The following is a 20,052-nucleotide window of genomic DNA, read 5'->3' as shown; positions in this document are numbered from 1 at the left end:
ATAACACGGTATTATTCTTTTATTAAGAAAGATCGTGCATAAATAAGGTCTGCCTTCAGCATAGATCCGACCGACAGTCGTCTACACTCCACCCTATGCATTCTAAAAATGCGCTTCCTTTTTGGCGTGTAAATAAATTTTCACCTTTTGGCGAAAAAAGCTTTTCCGTAAGCAACCATGCATCGATTCTGCCATGTCCATCACTACCGGAATGAAACCTGTCCTCCAGTGCTGCTTCCCCTCCACTGATTCTAATGCTTCCCCTCCCCTTTGAACTTCTTGTGGGGGGGATTCAAGCGTCCTCCGGTTAACGAGTTTCCTGGAGAGTGCCCCCACCTTTGGATTTCCTACCTTCCAACCTGCGGAAAAATATATTTTGCTTTGGATTCGCCCATCCCATATGGGTAAGGGTGACGATTGAGACAATAGTGTATTGTGTTTACGGAAAATGGAATAAAAAAAGTTCATAGTGTGGGTAGAGCACTTGTGATTGATTTTAACGAGTGCTCTGCTTCAGTATTCTGCAGTGTTTATTTTGTTTTTAAATAGGCAGTACTTCGGTATGTCTCTTCAATATTTCTTACATTTTTCATTTCTGTTATAAATGATTTTAAAATTCGATTTGATTTTGCTGCATGTCGGTTAGTTTGCATTGGATGGAAACATACTAAGAAAGGAGGTAGAATTGTTTTTTTTTTTTTAATTTCTTCTCTATGAATCTGCTTCGTAAATAAGAATAAATTTGTGCAGATATTAAGAATTTGATCATGTATTAAAAAATAAATTCACATGATTTTTTTAATAGTCATTTTCAAACTTCTAATATATTTATTCTGAAAGATAAATATTAATAGATCACGTCTTTTGGAAATTATATAAATCACCAATTTTTAAATATTATTGCAAGTTTTTCTTGCCTAATTTCGTCTTTTTTTTTTTTTTTTTACCAAATTAATCACATTTGAAAAAACTAGAAATTTTTTTAAAAATAATGAATTAGAATTTAACTAAATGAATTAGATTTTAAGAGATGCTATATTATTATTTTGCTGTGAATAATTATGAAGATCTAACATATTGCATAAGCATTAATAACTTTTATTTCAAAGAAATTATTTTCAAGAAATGGATAAAGCATTTAATTTTTTTTGAATAAATGAATTAGATTATGTGAAATCATGATATTAAGTATATTTTCTTTTTAAATAAATAAGTACAATGGAAAATGTTCATAATTTATTTATGTTTTTCCTATTAAATATATCTATCTGTCTTATAATATATGGTAACATTTTTCTAAATATCATGTTAATATTTGTAATATTTTGACTTATTTTCAAAACCATGCAAGTCAAAAAGTGGACATTTTTCAGGAAAAACTGTAATTAGGAGCACTTATTAAGATTTTGAAAATGTTTTTTAGAAGCACAAATTCGATGAACTGGTTCATAAGGGTTTTTAAAATAATATTGCTTGATTTTTCTTTTATTGGAATTCTAATAAATTACATTTTCATTAAAATTTGGACTTTTGTGATTTTGAAACCAAATTGATGATATTAGATCCAAACAGTATTCTGTATTTAATGTATTATCTACGTAAATAATTGATAAGAGTAAATTCTGAAATTACACCTGTTTCCAGAAATGTTACTGTTGAAAACATTAATTTTGTGGAGTTTTATTCAGATCATTGAAATTGTCCATAAAAATAATTAAAGAACTCATATTTTAAAAAGATTTACAAGATAAATTTTAATGAAGTAAAATCTCCTAAATATCACATGATTTCAATTCATGTGATATTTAGGAGAAGAGAGAGTTGGGAGGAGTAGGACAGAATTCACAATTTTTTTTTTAATTCATTAGTTTAGACCAATCAAGAGTGAAGTTTATAAGTCTAACAGTATGTTCTTTAATTTATTTAAAAAAATGCAAGAATAGCAAAATTCAAACAATGAGCTTTTATTTACATAATTAAAAATTGTAATATTTTTTTTCCACAACTCCCTTATATAAGGGAGTTTTGGGACTTATATAAGGGAGAATAGAACAAGATTTGAGAAATTTAAAATTAATAAATATTGTATTTTAATATCCTTTTCATTCAATGATTTATGGATTATGATTTCATTTGAATATGTCAAACAAGAGTTGGCGTTGAAGTCTTCACTAGTGCTGCCATAACTTGAAAACTTTTATTTTCTTTTTACAATTATTTCTACAGAAAGTGATATGTTATTATTTAATATATTTTTCTCTATCTAGATACTGTTCCTTCCATATTCGTGGCATTTTCATATAGAAAATATATAATTAGTAATTTTTGTAAATTTAGTGTGACAAAAGCTTTCATAAATAACTTTCATAATTTAGCTTTATTTTTTTTTTTCATTTCTTGATATTTATTTTATTACTTATTATTTTATTATATTTACAGTAAAATTCCTCTTAACTGAAATTAAGGAATAAATGTGATTTTAGGTAGAAAATATTTTTTTTTTTATGTGAAATGATGCAGAATGATCTACATTATGTATTTATATTGTATATGTTATAGATATTAAAAACAACACCAAAAAAAAATGTTTAGAGATACTGGGAGCTCTAAAGTAAATTTTCGAAAAATAGTGGAATTTTATTTTATGCTTCTTGTTTTGGTTAATGGAAGTTCAGCCTTTTTATTGTGTATACTATATATATTATATGGCAAAATAATGTATACTAACTTATATATTTTAATAAATTGATAATCAGCAACTTACTAGTAACTTGCATAGTAACACCCCAACAACTAATTTTATTAAACATCATTAAGAAAAATTAATCATTATCATATGTAGTTATTTAGAAAGGGGATTGAAATGTAATCAAAAATGTCCCATTCCTCCCTCTGCAGAATTTTCTTTAAAAATCCACATCACATAGAGCTTGCTAAATTTAAGCTTAATTTGACCGTTAGTTTGTCAACACTATATCTTTGAGTTTATTACTCATTTAAAATATTTTTGTTTTACAAATAATAAAAATAAGAATTTCTATTTACTTCCGATGCTTGAAAATCAGGTTTCCTGTTTTAAATACAAATAATATTATGGCTGGTGTAGCAATTAGGACCAAGCAAGGGGCTATAGCTATTCTATCTAATGGATCTTTTATTTAGACATAAATGCAGCTTTCTTGTTCCTCCCAACTTTCTCCCATCTATTTTTCTATGCATGTGTCACTTTCGGTCCTAAATTTTTACTGTATGATAATGAATTTTATTCTCAGTAAAAAATATGCTAAGTAAACAAAAAAATATCCCGAAGTAGATAATAGTCCTGCTATATTTCATATGAGAGTATACTATTTATGGCAACAGGAAAACATATTTCTTTGTTATTCATAAAATTAAAAAAATAAGGGACTTTATTCATAATTAGGTGGATTTAAAAGCTCCTCTTGAATATCAAAAGTTGTTATTTTCTGTCTTGTATTGCTCTGTGTCTTTTTGGATAAATTTGCAGGTGATTGTTATTTTGTTGTTTCATGGATTTGATCTCCATCTATCCCCCCCTCCCCCGCTGAATAGGAAATTGTTTAGCATTTTAGAAATAAGCATTGAAATCATAAATATTACTAATAGTACTAAGAGATTAATTTTTCTTAATGGTTTAATTAGTTAAATTGTTTTAAAAACTTGGTCAAATCCTAGTTTAGAATGCCCCTTATTTCGACAAGGATGTCAGCAGTAAAAAGTTCCCAAATCAAGATGGCTGATCATATAAGCAAAACTGAAAGAGATACAGATGCCCTCCATTTATATTAAAATTATGAGATTTATTGATCACGATTGTTTTATCTGAGAATACTTCTTTTTTAATCTTTATGGATCACAATTGCTGAATCTCCTTTGAATTTTGAAATAACAAACTTTTGGAAACCAGTTGCACCAATATGTACTTTAGACAATAAAGTTCGAAGAAGTGATGCCTTCGGCATCTGAAGAAGGTACTGGGCAGAATTTTTTACCTTAAGAAAACATCCTATGACTTCGATAGCAGCTGGAGCACAAACCTAGTATCTTCACTAGCTCATTTAACTTAAGAATTCTGAGAATAACAACCCTAGGAAAAATGAAAGCACCTATTCCTAATAGCTTTGCTACTAGACACTGGTGCTTTTCTTAAAAAGGAATTTCAAGGAATAAATACACTGACTCAGTTTAAATAATTCATCATTTGAAAAGGAAACCATTTCCATAAAAAGACAGCAGAACTTTTTAATGATAAAAACATTGTTCTGCAAGTGCCATATATATTTCGAAATGTTGAAATTGAATTCATAAATACAATATCCCTCATAATATTTGTGATCATAATATTTCTGATTATCCCAATCATCAAACATTGGATTATTGAGCACGCATCACTGAATAATCACATGAAATCCATGAAAAGAACAATGATTCACTAAGAATTCCATGAAAATGTTAAGTTAAAAAACTGAAATAAAGACAAACGATTCAAAAAGTTTGAGTAGATGTTTCTAGTTTCTGTTGTTAGATCTTCACTTGTCATTGCAATGGCATGTCTTGAAATTTATGAGAAGCAATTACAATTACTAAAATGTTATTTTTTTAATATTTAAAATGAAGTAAAATGTAGATATTATTGCAATTTAAAGAGTATTTTGAAATTCCAGATAAATGTTATTTAGTAGTTTTGCTTCCTAAGACAAATTACTGTATATATTTATTTAGGATAATATAAAATATATTTTATATTTTTAGAATAAAAAAATAAATTTCTGATTTTAGTTATTTAAGCATGAAAAAATTTTAGTAAGACAACTTTCATGTGGTTGGTTTTGGTTGACTGCTGAAGTTATGAAGTACAGTGATGTAGCAAAGATAAATGGTAGCTAGGGGCATGATGTTATTTTTTTTTTTTGACTTACTTATTATATTTAAAAATTGCACTAATATTTTTTCTCCTTGGCACCCCTTAAAACTGGCACTCAAGCTATTAAATACTGCTCAGTAAATTATTATTATTTTAATTACAGCCAATCATCCCATTACCACAGAACTAAGTCGTATAAACAGGGATTAAATTATTACTGGTAGAAATGTATTAGAAATATTCTGATACAGTTTTGTGAAAATTTACATTTTTTAGACAAGCAATATGTGAGGACTTCCTTACAAAATGGGAAATATATGATACTGTTTTCTAGTATTTTAATATTTCTATCTAAATTAGTCCTCCTCCTTACCTTTATTTGCTATATAAGTATAAATGAGTCTGTCTGTAGAAAATTTTCTGTAACAAAGGCAATATAAAAGCTTGTTCTTTTTGTAGAAGAATGGTCAAATATAAACTATTTCGCTTCCCCATTTTATGTTTATGATAATAGCTTTTTTTCTGGCAAAATTAGAATTTTTGCTGATATAATATTAAATAAGCTTTTTTTACTAATTTAATTTTTTTCTACAAATTTCTAATTTTTTCCCCGCTAGATTTACTGGCATCTCTCAAATGGCTCTGAAGATGTACCAGCCTGTGACTATGCATTCCAAATTTCGATTTTACCTGATCCTAGTTGCTAGTAGTGGAATAATTTTTCTTATTTTGTATAAAACATTATCCAGTGAAGATCATGATTCTGAATCCCATTCTAAATATGTCCATACTAGCTCTCAGATGTCTCATAGTAAATTACCTGGAAGAGGTGGATCATTTGTAAACATAAATGACTTACTGCCTGTTACTCAGTCTTTGAAGCATTTGGAAAGACAAAGATTAAAAGAAGCTCAGGTCCATGCAAACATTAATCGAAATGCTATTGGAAAATTTGGTCCACTTAAGAATATTGTCGATGACATTGGTAGAGATGAAATAGAGATTGATCATCCTGTTCAGTCTGTAAACGAACGTGTAAGTAAAGGACTTAAGACACCTAGGCCAGAAGAATCTATACACATAGAAAAAAAGTTTGTTCATTTGGATCTTAAAGGTGCACCTCCTATTGTAAATTATTATAAAAAATTATTCCCATTACTTCATGCATTAGGAGCAAATGGCCTTCTTATTGAATATGAAGACATGTTCCCATTTCATGGTCCTCTTGAACAATTGTCTGCTAGGAATGCTTATACAAAAAATGAACTCAGTGAAATCCTGTATTTGGCTAAGATGAACGAGTTGGAAGTAATTCCTTTAATTCAAACTTTTGGACACATGGAATTTGTTTTGAAACTTCAAGCTTATCAAGATTTGCGTGAAGTACCTGCTTATCCTCAGGTAATTTGTCCTTCAAATAATGGAACACACATACTTATTCACCAGGTTATCGACCAAGTGATCTCATTACATCCTCAAATTAGATGGCTTCATATTGGATCTGATGAAGTATATTACATTGGAGAATGTAATCTGTGCCAAAAAAAAATGAGGAAGTACTTTATGGATAAAGAAGACCTTTTTATTCATCATGTAAAAAATGTTGCAAGATATGTTAAAGAAAAATATAATATACAGCCAATCATGTGGGATGATATGTTTCGTATGATTCCTGATGAAACAATAAAAAAGTCTGAAATATATAAATATGTGGAATTGATGGCTTGGCAATATGGTCCATTTGTGGAACTTAAAATTCCCCCAGATGCTTGGATAAAGTATGGAAAATTTTTTAATGGTGTTTGGGTTGCAAGTGCTTATAAAGGTGCTACTGGTGCAAATCAGTATTTGACTAATATATCATACCATCTTGAAAATCATATATCATGGCTTAATGTATTATCAAAATATCAGAATGAAGTCTTCTTCAAAGGATTTGTTTTGACTGGTTGGCAGCGATATGATCATTTTGCTGTTCTTTGTGAACTTTTACCTATAGCTATCCCATCCCTTGCTGTAAACTTATTGTACCTTGAGAGACAAATTGTTGATAATGACCTGTTTCAGAAAACTAGAGATATTTTAATGTGTGATTCAAGATTGACTCTTTATACTAATTATAGTACAGAAGAAGTTTTGTGTAATTATCCTGGAAGTAATGTTTTTAAAGGTGCTCAAAGACTTGCTCATTTAAATTATATGCTTAAAAAGTTTTTATCAAATAGTCATTTTGTTGGTTGGATGAGTGAATACAATATTCAAATGCTTTTCTCTAGTCCTGCACATGTTGAACTTGGAACTCAAAATTTAGAAGCTCTGTCAACGAATGCTACGTTATTGCACACTTTTATTCAAAATACTATGCCTGAAGTATTTGATAAACATACAATTGAGGAATGGTTAATGACATATGTAAAACCTGTGATGAATCAGATTGAAAAAATTCGAACCAATGCAAATAATTTGTTGAAATTTAGATCATGGCCTCGTCGACCTTTAAGTAAGTGATAAATGTGTATGATACCAGAAGTACTTAAGAATCTTTATTTATATTTGTGATATATAGACTACAGACAAACATTTAAGTTCCTTTTCTCTCTTTCTTTTTTTCTGTATTAACTCCATGCAATGTGTGCAATAGCTATATATATACATATATATATATTAATCTTAAATAAGTTATATTTATGTTTAATTTTATGAGTTGTACCTTTCAGTAATAAGCACTGAATTTTTTGTTAATTTTATTGCTTCTTTATTTTTTTTTATATGTTCTTATTTGAGTATATTTTAAACAGTAGCATTTTTAATGGGGGCACGGGTAGTGAGAGACTAAAGTGAAGACGAAGTCAGCAAAACATGCATGCATTTTGCTATTTTATCAATTTTTATTGGATAAGCAATAAAATCATTAAATCTATGGATCCTGATGTATATGCAATTAAGGCACATGCAATAATTGCAGAATGTTAAATATCTTCTTGTATCTGTAAGTATTTCAGGCAGTATCCCACTCTTGTGAAATGCATTATAAGAAACCATGAATGTTGAGTGGTAACATTCATCCATGTAAAGGATTTTCATTATGTTTGAAAAATTTCTGCTGTAATATTATTTTTTGCTGTAGTGAGTAATTCTTGTGTTCCATTATGTTTGGATGTTAGTACTTTATTGTCATACAAAATCATATATTTATTTTATAAGTATTTATATATAAATAAAATGTGCAAAGTATGTCCAAGATTTTTAAAAATGGAACTAATCATAATATATTAGTTTACCTGTTTTAAAGTTTTGTAAATTGGTGATTTTTACAAATTGTTTTGCAGTATGAAAATAGTATTAGAGGACATTTGGAAGATGCTGGTATACATGTGAGATATTTCAAAAACTTCACACTATGTATCACACACTCATATTTGCAATTGCTCCTGATGATGTGCACTTGACAATTCAGTGCTAAATTGACAGAGTAGGCTTCCAAGAAAAAATTTTCAAGGTCGTACAAGATTCTCTTTTAGTGTCAAGAGGCTTCTTAGAGAATTTAAATATGAGTATTTAGTTCACATTGAAGAGCAATTTTTGTTTTGGACAATTTTTGATTGAATGTTATGCTTGAAATTTTAATATACTCATCACTTAACTGCAATAGATATATCCAGATTCCTTACAGGGCAATGATTCATAATTTGCTTTATGAATTTTTAATATTCTTAAATAAGGGAGACTGAAGTTAGTTGTTATGATATTTTTCAGTAATTTTTTTTTTTAAAGAATGTAGTATAAGTAGTTTTATGAAACTCACTTTAAAACTTGCCCAAATTTTTGAAAATTCATATTATGTTTTTTACAAATGATTAAAAGAAAGATAGTTCAAGAATATTAACAGCTTTTTACACTTATAGATTATATCGACGTTGCCCAGTTGGGGCAGACTTTGCCTTAATGGGATAATTTTTTTTATTTAAAACATGCTAAACAGTAAAAACAAATATATCATTATCTTTCTATTACATTTTATTTATATTTTCCATTGAATAAGAATTTATCCATAGAATAACAATATGTGCATTATTGTAAATTATTTTAATGAGCAATCATCATAATCACTGTCTGAATTACTATTTATAGAAATAAATAATTTGTTAATCATAACATAATAATTAGATTCCCTTCCAAACAGATGTGATATTGAAGCCAGTTTGTTGTCTGTGTGGATTTCGAACAGGGTGCAGAACTATACTCTGCTGAAGCAGTCTTTGTGCTCTTCGTCCAAAGACACTTGTTTCTTCCTTCTTTTATTTAATTTATTTTTCTTGGTGATTCTGGATTTCTTTCTTTGCTTGATAGCTTTCTCTTTATCGTTTTACAAGATTCATGTACCAGGCATTTTTTTATTTTTTTATTGGTTAAAATGGTACTCGCGATTACTTTGCTGTTACCAACTTCTGAAAGTAAATTTATTTCCTGTTGCTGATATGAACTTCTGCCTGCTACGATATAGAAGAAATTTCTTTTGATGTGCCTATATTTAATAAATGGCTTGCTTGTTATGTTGATGTCTTTCTGATGTGAAAGGACTTCTTCCTGTTTTTACATTTCTTCTTCAAGCATCTTCTGCAAAACTTTATTCTCCAAGCAAATATGTTGATTGTGTTCAATTAATTACAGCTGTTAAGAAATCTCATCACCAAAATGTTCTTATTCAATAGACAAATACTATTTCCCAAGAAACTTGCTATAAAATTCTTTAGCATTATAGCATTTGGTAAGGCCTGTTTCTCTAAATATAATCATAGTTTTTCGAAGATTGTTCCTCAGCCATGAATCAATAATGCTATTGGCGATTTTTGAATCGCTGAAACAAAGAACTGTTGAATAATGGCAACCTCTGTGGTATGTGTGGTATGAAGTATACAAAATAATCTCTATTTTCTTTGGCTAAGTCCGGTACTGGTTAATCGATATGAGAATCCAGTAGTAGATACAATTATCCAGAAGTAGGAGAGGCCTGACTCCTGTGATTCTAGTTTTATAAAATATCTCTTAAAACTGAAAATCCTGCTCAATCATCCATTTAGATTTGTTTATTGAGCTTACACTTCCTTCAGATGCAGTTGAAAAGAAGTAACATTTAAAGTTTCTCTTTTTAAAGTTTAGGAACTGAATTGCCTTTAGCATTAAGAGCAAGAGCCATTATATCCAAAATGCCTGTCTCTGGAAATGTTACGACTTCTGCTTGTTTGGTATGTTTCTTGGAAATGATCTTTCTTAGCATCTGCTCTGTTGTTATCCCTTATCTCCTCAACATTGCAGATATCTTTACACTGGAATTTGGATTTGTCATTCAGTTCAGTGCAGAAAATGTTTATTTCCAAACTGGAAAGATTTTCAGATTGTGTTTATTGAAGCTTGTGCTTCTGCTCAGGCTTGTCGTTTGAGGAATATGTAAAGAAAGACATTTCATGTTTTGGAAAACATGACAGCCTGTCCCCTGAAACACTTTCACATTGATTCCAGATAACCATAATATAGCTTCAAAGTATTGCTTATGTCTTATTAAGCTCCGTCTTTTGTTCATTTGTGAAAATCTGTCTAGGCTTTTGTAACCAACACAATGTATTGAATCTAAAATAATAATAATAAAAAAAAGTCCATAAATGCAATTTGCATAAAGCATCTCTAAGAAAGGTTTCTAAAAATAAAAATCTTAATTATTTAATTAAATTTAAATTAGAAAATTATAGTAATAAGAATTACTACTTACTAGCAGTTTTCATTTTACTGCAGAATATTGGGAGTGCCATGAATAAAATTCATATTTACCAGCCTCCTCTTACAATTAGGGATTGCAATACCGGGCCAAAATTTCAATACCGGTATTCCGTATTTTTTAAATCTTGATACCGGTTTTAATACCGGTATTAGAAATTTTAGAAAAAGAAAGAAAACACAGTTGTTTCTTTGTTTTGTTTGCCAGTTTTGTTAAAGAGTGTAAATATCACAAAAAATAATTTGTAACTTATAAATTATAACAGTATATAATCACAAAAAAGTAAAGAAACATCTTATTTATTTAAGTCACAAAAAAGTGTAAATATCACTATTCTGTCCATGGTACTATTACAAATTTTTGAAATGTGATCTTAAAAAACATAATGCATCAATTGTACTGTCATTAAGCCTGAAAAGTAATTTTATGTAAAAATTAACAGCTGTCGAAAACGCTCTTTCGGCATCTACGCTAGTTGGTGATACTGTTAGCAATGCGTGATATACTTTTTCCAAGTATTTACCTCTAAATCCCTCATGTTCAAATAAATCGATTTCTCGTCAGATGGTTTTAATTATGGCTGATTTCTGTATTGTATTTTGGTTCGTTGAAATTTTTTTATTTATCGCTAATTCTAATTTTTGTTCAAGAGACAATTCCTTTTCACTATCGGCATTAGTGTCATCATAATCTTTGATAACTGCACCAAATGCTTTTGAATGTGAATAGGTTTGTGGGTAAAAAAATTTTAAGAAAATTAACTCTAAATTTAATCAGATTTGAATTGGTTCTTTTCTTTTCTTCTTTTTCATTTTAATTTTTAAAATCATTATAATTATGTAAATACCATAAGGCATTTTCTATTTCGGTATGCCTTTCTTCTGTGCGATTTTTCAGTGTAATAGATAATTCTTCAGATAGTGATGTGTGCTGTTCTTTCAGTGACTGCAGCATGAAATTTATTGTTGCATTAGCTGTTAATAAATTAGAATCTCTCCGACATAATGCCTCAATAGTCAGTTTTATTGGAAGTACAGCTGATATAGTTCTGGATATTAAATCGAATTCACTATCTGAAAAATTAATTTACAAGTTTAAGTCGATTATTGCTTTTTGGATTGGATTTCTCAGTTTCAAAAATCGTTCCATCATTAGGAGTAAACTGTTCCAACGTGTTTTAGAATCTAATATTAACATATATTCTGTTTTATTTTCAGTTAGTATATATTTTAGTAATATATCCTTTTTATAGGGGAACGTTTAAATATCTTAACAATTTTTCGAACTTTATAAATTATAGGAAGCAATTCTTGATAGGTTAATATTTCATCCTCATTAGCAATATCTCCATCACCAATTACATTGTCTTTATCTTCATTGTCAATATCACTGTCACTCTTTTCAAAGTTGGAATCCGAAATTTCTATATCAACAGTATTTGGATTCGTCTGTTCTTTATTTTTTTGGTATAATACATCTATTACTCCTAATTGAATTCCATGTGCATAGCACAACTGCTGATTTGCACCAATCAACTTTACAACTTTTTTCATAATTGTTGCTCCATCTGTCGTTATGGATACAATATTTTCTTTCAGGGATAATCCATGTTTCGCTAATTGAGATTTAAGCAATTAATTAAGCCATTAATTAGCGGATTAATTTCGCCCGTTATGGAGACATAAAAAAAAACGTATACTGTTTTGCTATGTTCGCGATACCTGAACATATAGTGGAGACAATTTAAAAAATTTTTAGTAAATACCGAAAAACCGGTATTTAAACTTGTGAATACCGGTATTACAAAATTGTACAAATGGCTCAAAATACCGGTATTCGGTATACCGGTATTGCAATCCCTACTTACAATAAACAAGCAGTCATCACTTTTCCACTGCTTTTAGGAATGCTTACTGTGATATTGTGTCCTAATCTGTCTCTTATAATTTTTTATAACTTCAGAAGCAACAACAATAATTGCTACTATATATTCTATAAAATTAAAGCATACTCGGGGCAACCTCAACAGATTGTGACAAATTGCACTTTCTGTTGCCATTTTATTGTTGTTTCTGATGGCATTTGCCATAGACAAGTCCCGCTGATCGAAGTCAGCGATTTTAAACCGAAACAGAGCGTCTCTTGTTTTTTAATAGCTCCAAATGGGGCCAAGAGTACGATTTTGTTACTCACGCATCACATTCGCTTGCACAGCCCCTTTTTACAGGGGGATACATTCACACATCTCACAGATAAGACAGATGAAGAATAACCATGCCCGAACCGGGACTCGAACACAGGACGCCCAGATCACGGGGAAGATGCGCTACTACTATGCCAGGACGCCGGCAGCGCCATTTTATAATTTGATGCATGCATGTAGTATAATGCAATTGCATATAACATTAATTCTGATACTACATACCTAAAATCTAGGCTTTTTTTTTTAAACAGACCCTTCACGGATATCTTCAACTGTTCAAACACAAATAAATTAAAAGAAAAATTAATAATAGAACTCAAATCAATGTTTGGATATGCAGTCTCTCTGCGACTGATTGCAGGCAGCCCAACTATAGTCGAGGAAACCAGCCAGATGAGAGTTATCATCTAGTTAGAGAAAAGTGAAATTTAACTTGTGGCTAGCTTAAAATCTAAATATAACAGCTTATCCCTTGTAATAGCTAACTCTGTCTCCCTTGCATTTCAGTTACCATGCCTTACATACTTTACATTTTATCATTTATTAAATCTAGAACTTTTCTAGTGCCGGGATAGCCTGGTTGGTAGAGCGTTGGATTCGCGTCCCTTAGGTTGCGAGTTCGAACCCCGCCGGCCGAAGATTGGTGGTGGCTGACGCGTGTATAAATCTGTGGTGGTCACAAAGTCCTCCATGTCGAGAGTAATACCACTGGGGGTACTGGATCAGGGGTGATCGTTCTCTGATTCAGGTCTAAATTACGATCTGTGGATGAGTGAATGAAATGCGTGAATGATGTCCGCCCCGTAAAAAGGGTCGTGACATGTGTGTAGCTAAGTCGTTCTCTTGGACCTAGATAGCGCTACTATAGAAACAAGCGGCGCTTCCCCTTAGGCTTAAATCGGCTGTCTTTGAACAGCGGGCTTGTCCATGGCAAGTGTCATAAGAAACAACAACAGAACTTTTCTGCCTCAATTGTGTCAAAAGATTTTTTTAATCATTTTGATTTAATACTGTAACAATTAACGATTTTTGTATGAGCAGATAAGTTTTATTTTACTATGTTAGTTTTTCTGTTGATTATGAAAGTCTGCCAAGTATTTATTCATGATTATCCAGAACATCTCATCCCCTCCCATACTTAAAAACATATTCTGTTTTTTCTTCATTTGACTTGCAAGAACACCTTCTCTGCAATGTTTAGTCTTTGAATCAGTATCCAGACAGCAATAATTTTATGAACGTGTACAAAAAAAAAATTGTCGATAAGTTCACTGCTTTTGTAAGCATTACCGTCATTATTCTTTTGGATTCATCTTTGATATGCAGGAGATATCCAGTATACTTATGTGATGGTGAAAATGGTTTAAAAAGTGGCCCTTCTTATAATATTTTGCATAACGAGTGTGATTTGTTTAGTACATAATAATAGCAATTTATGTATCCAATGAATGCCATATTCAATTAAATTATTATATAAAAATTTTAGACAGCTTTTAGAATATCATACGAAGTGCAAATGTTCTTTATAAAAAACTTGATATAGAGTAAAAGATAAAGCTTTTTGAATTTTTATGCAAATGATTAAACAAAGCAATCTGATGGGAATTCAAGCATTTTAATTGGAAACCTAGTTCCCTTCTCAATCCTTTGAGATTGATATCTATTGTTTGATTTTTTTTTTTTTAAAAATAAGGTTTAGCAGCTTTTAATCATTTTTGTTTTATGCCTGCAAGATTTCATCTGGATATTAAAATAACATGGCCCAGCTTAAAGGTTAACTTCAAGATTTTTTTTTTTTTGCAAAAAACTCTTATTTATGCATTTTATTAATTTAAATATTTAATTAATATTAAATGCTTAATCACAAAAAAAATCATAATTTGTTTTAACAACATCTAAAAAATTGATTTATGAATGCAGATATCATAACTACTTTGTAGCTAGAAATTTATATGTTAAAAATGCCTTAAAAGAACAGTTCTTAATTGAAACATAATAAACAGCTGCATTATTAATTCAAAATTCCAGATACTGAATTATATATTTTCTGAAAGAAAAAGTCTTTAATTTAAATAATTGATGATAAATAGTTCAATTATTGTACCCTTATTATTTGAATGTTTCAAAACATTTTGTTAGTTGTTTTGGAAGATTTAAAGAAGAGTTTTGGTATTAAATAAAATTCTTTGTGGAAATTTGTTATTCTTCTAAATCCTTTTATGTTAGTAGGATAAGAGAATTGTTTCTTTTATGAAAAGTGACAAGTGCATTTGAAAGTTTATTTGTATCATAAGACAGAAAAATGGTTTGACTTGCTATGGTTAAAATTATTTTCCTTGCCTTATATTTCTAGAACACTTATAATTTTTCTTGTAGGTATGTGATTCTTTTTTCAAAATTATATTTTATGTGTTATATTTAGTCAAAAAATTGGATGTCCCTTTGGAAATGACTGCACACTTTTAAATTGCATGATATAGAAATTTGTTATTTAAAACATATGATGATAAATAAAACATTCCTTTACGGACATGGCTTGTAGAAATTTGGAATTGTGATATGCATAGTAGGATTTCTGTATAAAAATTACTACATTGAAAGTGTTCAAAATAATTTGATATCTTAAAAGTTCCTAAAATTTACTAGCCTAATCTAGTTTATTTGTAAGCTTGAAATCATTGAGTAATTTATTTTTGCCTTACATTGAAATGTGAAAGATGTAGAAAAGTGTTCTTTGACCTGATTATTAATTTTAGAAAAATTATCTTATGAAATGTACAATATTTTTCCATCTTATTCTGATTCTTTTGTATATTTATATTAAACTAATTTTATCTTAAAATTATGTTGAATGAATATTTATACCTAAAGTTCGAAATTTTTTTTTTTATCTGTGATTCTGAATATGTATGTCTGTAGATATTTGCAATTTTTCTTTTTATTTAAAAAGTTTATTTTGCAGTTTAAACTTTGTCTGTTGATCTTAATTTGTTATTTTTATTGAATATATATGCATCTTTATATTTTTATCTTTTATTGAATATAATATGCTTATTTTTGTCTCATTTTCCACTTTTATGTACCTTCAGTAGTTTAGGGAAAAAACAATATTTTCCCTTAACATGATACTGTGCATATGGCAGTATGATTTAAAAAAAATGCTGAATGTTACTGTATAATGTGTGTAAGCAGTGTTTTTTTTTTATTAAAAAAATGTTTTAGAACTCACTGGAGCAACTATTCTGGTACCTTTTTTCAATTGATTTTCTAATGTTATTTATAAGAATTGACCCATTTGGCCTGCTGCATGTAGCCTTAAAATTATGCATGCTTACTCGATGATTGTTAGGGTACTACTTGGTGTAAGATTTTTTCTTTCAATCCAGCTACATTTTTTTTTGTCAAGGGTGAAAAACAAACAAACAACAACAACAACAAAAAAACCACCACTGCCTATAAGTGATAATTAAAATTGTTTTTCCCCTTTTTTATAGTTATTGTATTTATAAATAAGTTTCATAGAATTTTAAATATGTGTAATAACAAGTTATTATATAATAAATGTAAAAACGCATTTAGTGATAAATCAGCATTCCTTTAAAGTGAAATAAGTGAAACTTTATTCCCTAGATGCTTAATTTTTTTCTGGCTGAAATGGAATTTATTTATTTAACCTTTCACGGGGAAAAAAATCAATTAGGTTGAGAATCATGATGCAAATCTGACTGATATAACTAAAAATTTGATTGGCTTTCAAATTTTATTACTTTTTGTTTCAAGGAGTTCCCTGAATTCCTATTTGAACTAATTCTGTTTTGTACCTTCGAAATTCCCCTTCAAGTTAAAATTAACTTTTTAACCCATTGTTCGTTAATATTTTACCAGGGTTTTGGCTTGCCTTCTGGAATCAAGTGAAATTTGTTGTAGCTCATGAAAAGTTTTATATTTAAATTGTCTAAAATAAGTTATTAGTGTTGAGATTCATCTATATATATATATATACCATTGTTTCGCGTAAAGCATGATTCGCAAAGCCTACATTTTTGTTATAGATATCTCTTTATTTACTTCCCTTCCGGTTAAAGCAATTATTTCTTAGTTGTATCACCTGAAATTTCTGTCTACTCTTGACTTCTTTGTTGAATGAACATAAGTTTATTTGAGGCCTGTATAAATTCAGCATGCGCTAATTGCTAATTAGAGTTCTTTGGTTTGTTTATTAATTACTCTTACAAAAATTCATAAGCTAGTCTATTTTCTCCTTCATTTTAATTTTTTGAATGTACTTACTGTAAATTTAACAGTTTTTTTTTATCCCAAAATATCTAAATATTGCACTCCAAAATTAATGGCTTTCTCAAATTTCCAGTAATTAGTATTTAATGAGTAATTTTATATGATTTCTTGGAGTATTACGATATTGGATTATTATACGATTTTAACTTTTCAGTAGTTCTTTGTATAGCAGGTAATACAATTTGTGTTTGACATGAAAAACTTTGTGTTGCCATAACATATTTGTCATAAAATTTTTTCCCTGCGATTTATAAATAATTTTTGTTAGGGGCAGATGCGGGGCGTGGAACCTCTTCTCCGTAAACTTTATATTATATTTTGAATCGCATTTCAGCAATTAATCGGGCTATACATGATGATACATGAAAACTTTGATCGAAACTGATTAAATTAAAGAATTAAATTGGTTTATTTTTTCTATCCATCTTTTTGCATTCTTATATATCAAATCTTCTTAAAAAAATGAGAAAAACTTCTTTGATGAACAGTCAGTTCGTCGTCGAGAATTCGTGTAAAGTGGCTGTTAGGAACACTAGGTGTAATGTATTCTATACAATCCAGAGATGATGATGTATCTATAAAAAGTACTATGTGTTATAAACTATCAAATAAGTTACAATATACTCTATATATTATGTAGAGTATATTGTAACTATATATTATATAATGATTTACATCAAGACTTCCTTTTATTTCCTACGAAATTAATTAACTAAATTTTGAAAATATCAGTTCTATTTTTGCTTTAAAATAAAGTCATACGGCATACAATAGTGTAGTTTAGTCCCATATACCTTATAATGGTGCTTTTTACCATTATAAGGTATATGGGACACCAAGTAACACCAAGAAACTCCAGAATAATCTATTTAGTTATCAACAGATGTCGTCACGTGCATTCATAACACATTCATGGCAGCATGATTTTAATGCAAATTTTTTATTTTAATTAATTAATCTGGATGAATGATTCTAAAGAAATATTTTTAAAGTGTTTTTCCCTCTTTCGATACTTTACTTTTTTTGACGAACAGATCATTTGTTTTCGAGAAGTTTAAAGAAATATTTCATGGTTATTCATTCGTTTATTTTCTATAAATACTCAATCAACATCTTAAATAAAAAACAATGAACTGATAATTATTTTGTTCTTGGTAATATTTAATAATCACTGAGGGGATTTAAATGGATATGACTTATTTTTTTGGAACTAATTGCATATTAAAAATGTGAGATTCCATATCAGAATGCTTTTTTTTAAACATGTCAGTATTTTTAGCTTGCAAATATACCTTGATATTTTTTTTTTGTTTCTAATTTCATTTTATTTGATACTGAATCTAAAAAATAATAATAAAAAAAAATAGTGAAAGTAGAGCAATTTGTTCTCATGTTGAATTTCAGTCTGAAAGCAGTTCATTCAGCGAAGTAGTGACAGGAGGGACAAGAGAGTGCCAATCTTAGGGACAAAATGTCTATACGTTTATATTCTTTTTGAAGGCTGCGTATAATAAAGAGGCGAAAAAATAACTCGGTGCCTCTGGTACGATTTACGCTTAAGGAGCCAAAGATGATAGTTAGGGCTCGAACATTATATTAAGTCCCTGGTGCCCCTTACTTGCTGCAACTCATATCAGCTCTCTTTATGTATCAAAGATTTTTACTTTGTTGATTCTGTGACATTACTGTATCTAGCCTATAATTTTTTAAAACGTATTATATCTTTTATGCATTTATTTTTACATTTATTAACTTGCTATGTTTTTTGGGAAACCACATTGGTTTGTGCTATTGAATTTTATAAAATATCATTGCAAAAGATTTTTTTTTTTGCTTTTAATGATTTGTTTAGTACGGTATTTTCTCTTATATTACATAACTGTCATTTATTGTTTACTATATATAGTTACTTTATCATTTCTTTTTATTGTCGTTTCTTTGAATAGCTTTGTATAACATCGTAAATCCTGACAGTATTGATTCTGAAAAGTTGCAAGGGATAATTCCTGCATTTCAGAATACACCGTAGCCATTTGTTGAATACGAGGCATGTACATAAACATTTATGCTGTAATTCAGATCTCGATGTTCTATGCAGTTTTGAAAATGCAATTATTTGTGATTAAATTATGAAAACCTTCCCCACTGCTATTAGATGTAGAATAAGAATTCATAATAGTGTGCAATTTTAACCAGTGGTGTAATTTACTTTTTGTATGTGCATATATACTTCGATGAAATAAACTTGGTGTTATTTGTAAAATTTGCATATATGTGTAATAAATTCAAATTATTAGCGTTTATAAAATAAATTCTTTTCCTAATCACTTAAAATTTAATTAAAAAATTTACTTAAAATTCTGACTTGCGTGACCTTCAGGTTTCCTGCACTTCTCAGAGTTTAATATATGTAGCTTAAATTGTGGTACAAGTAATTCTTCAGTTTCTGTTTCATTTCCGATATGTGGAATATCATTTCTGTCCCTATAAAGTTGCTGGTTTTCTCTTTCGCTCTCTTTCTGTTTTGAGATTTTATCTTGTCAAGTTTGAATGTCGTGAGGGAATGATTTCTCTCAAGTAGTCAAGGTTCGGGTCTTTTAAGTATGAAAGCAAAGTATGAAATTTCAAAATAAACAGTTTCATGACTTTTCATCATGTCTGCATTCCCCCCCCCCTCCCTCCCTCCCATGGTGATTTCTACTTTGCAAAATCACTTTCTTTCATATATGCATGCATTATTGTTGTTCCTAATTTTGGCAACTGATGATAGCTCATGGCAGTAATTTAAGGAACATTTTAATTTGTACTACTCATTTTATTTATTAGATTTAAATTTATTCACCAGTATTACGGGAAGGTGAATTTCACTTTGATACTCTTATTACCAAAAAGACT

General features: G+C 29.3%; 1 protein-coding gene across 1 annotated transcript; it reads left to right on the top strand.

Moving 5' to 3' along the window:
- Nucleotides 1–327: 327 nt before the first annotated feature.
- On the top strand, nt 328–19,534 carry LOC129958153 (hexosaminidase D-like). Its single transcript, XM_056070385.1, has 2 exons — nt 328–404; nt 5,503–19,534. Exon 2 carries the CDS (start codon nt 5,522–5,524, stop codon nt 7,391–7,393), a length of 1,872 nt encoding a protein of 623 aa, XP_055926360.1. The 5' UTR covers nt 328–404; nt 5,503–5,521; the 3' UTR covers nt 7,394–19,534.
- The last annotated feature ends 518 nt before the right edge of the window (nt 19,535–20,052 follow it).

This window comes from Argiope bruennichi, chromosome X1, assembly GCF_947563725.1.
Source record: "Argiope bruennichi chromosome X1, qqArgBrue1.1, whole genome shotgun sequence".
In the NCBI taxonomy this organism is placed as follows: domain Eukaryota; kingdom Metazoa; phylum Arthropoda; class Arachnida; order Araneae; family Araneidae; genus Argiope; species Argiope bruennichi.
The sequence above is the reverse complement of the archived record's forward strand: the minus strand, read 5'-3'. Positions and strand labels throughout refer to the sequence as shown.

Bases quoted from the DNA above. Each gene is read 5' to 3' on its own strand.
- LOC129958153 (XM_056070385.1), top strand. From the start codon at position 5,522: ATGGCTCTGAAGATGTACCAGCCTGTGACTATGCATTCCAAATTTCGA.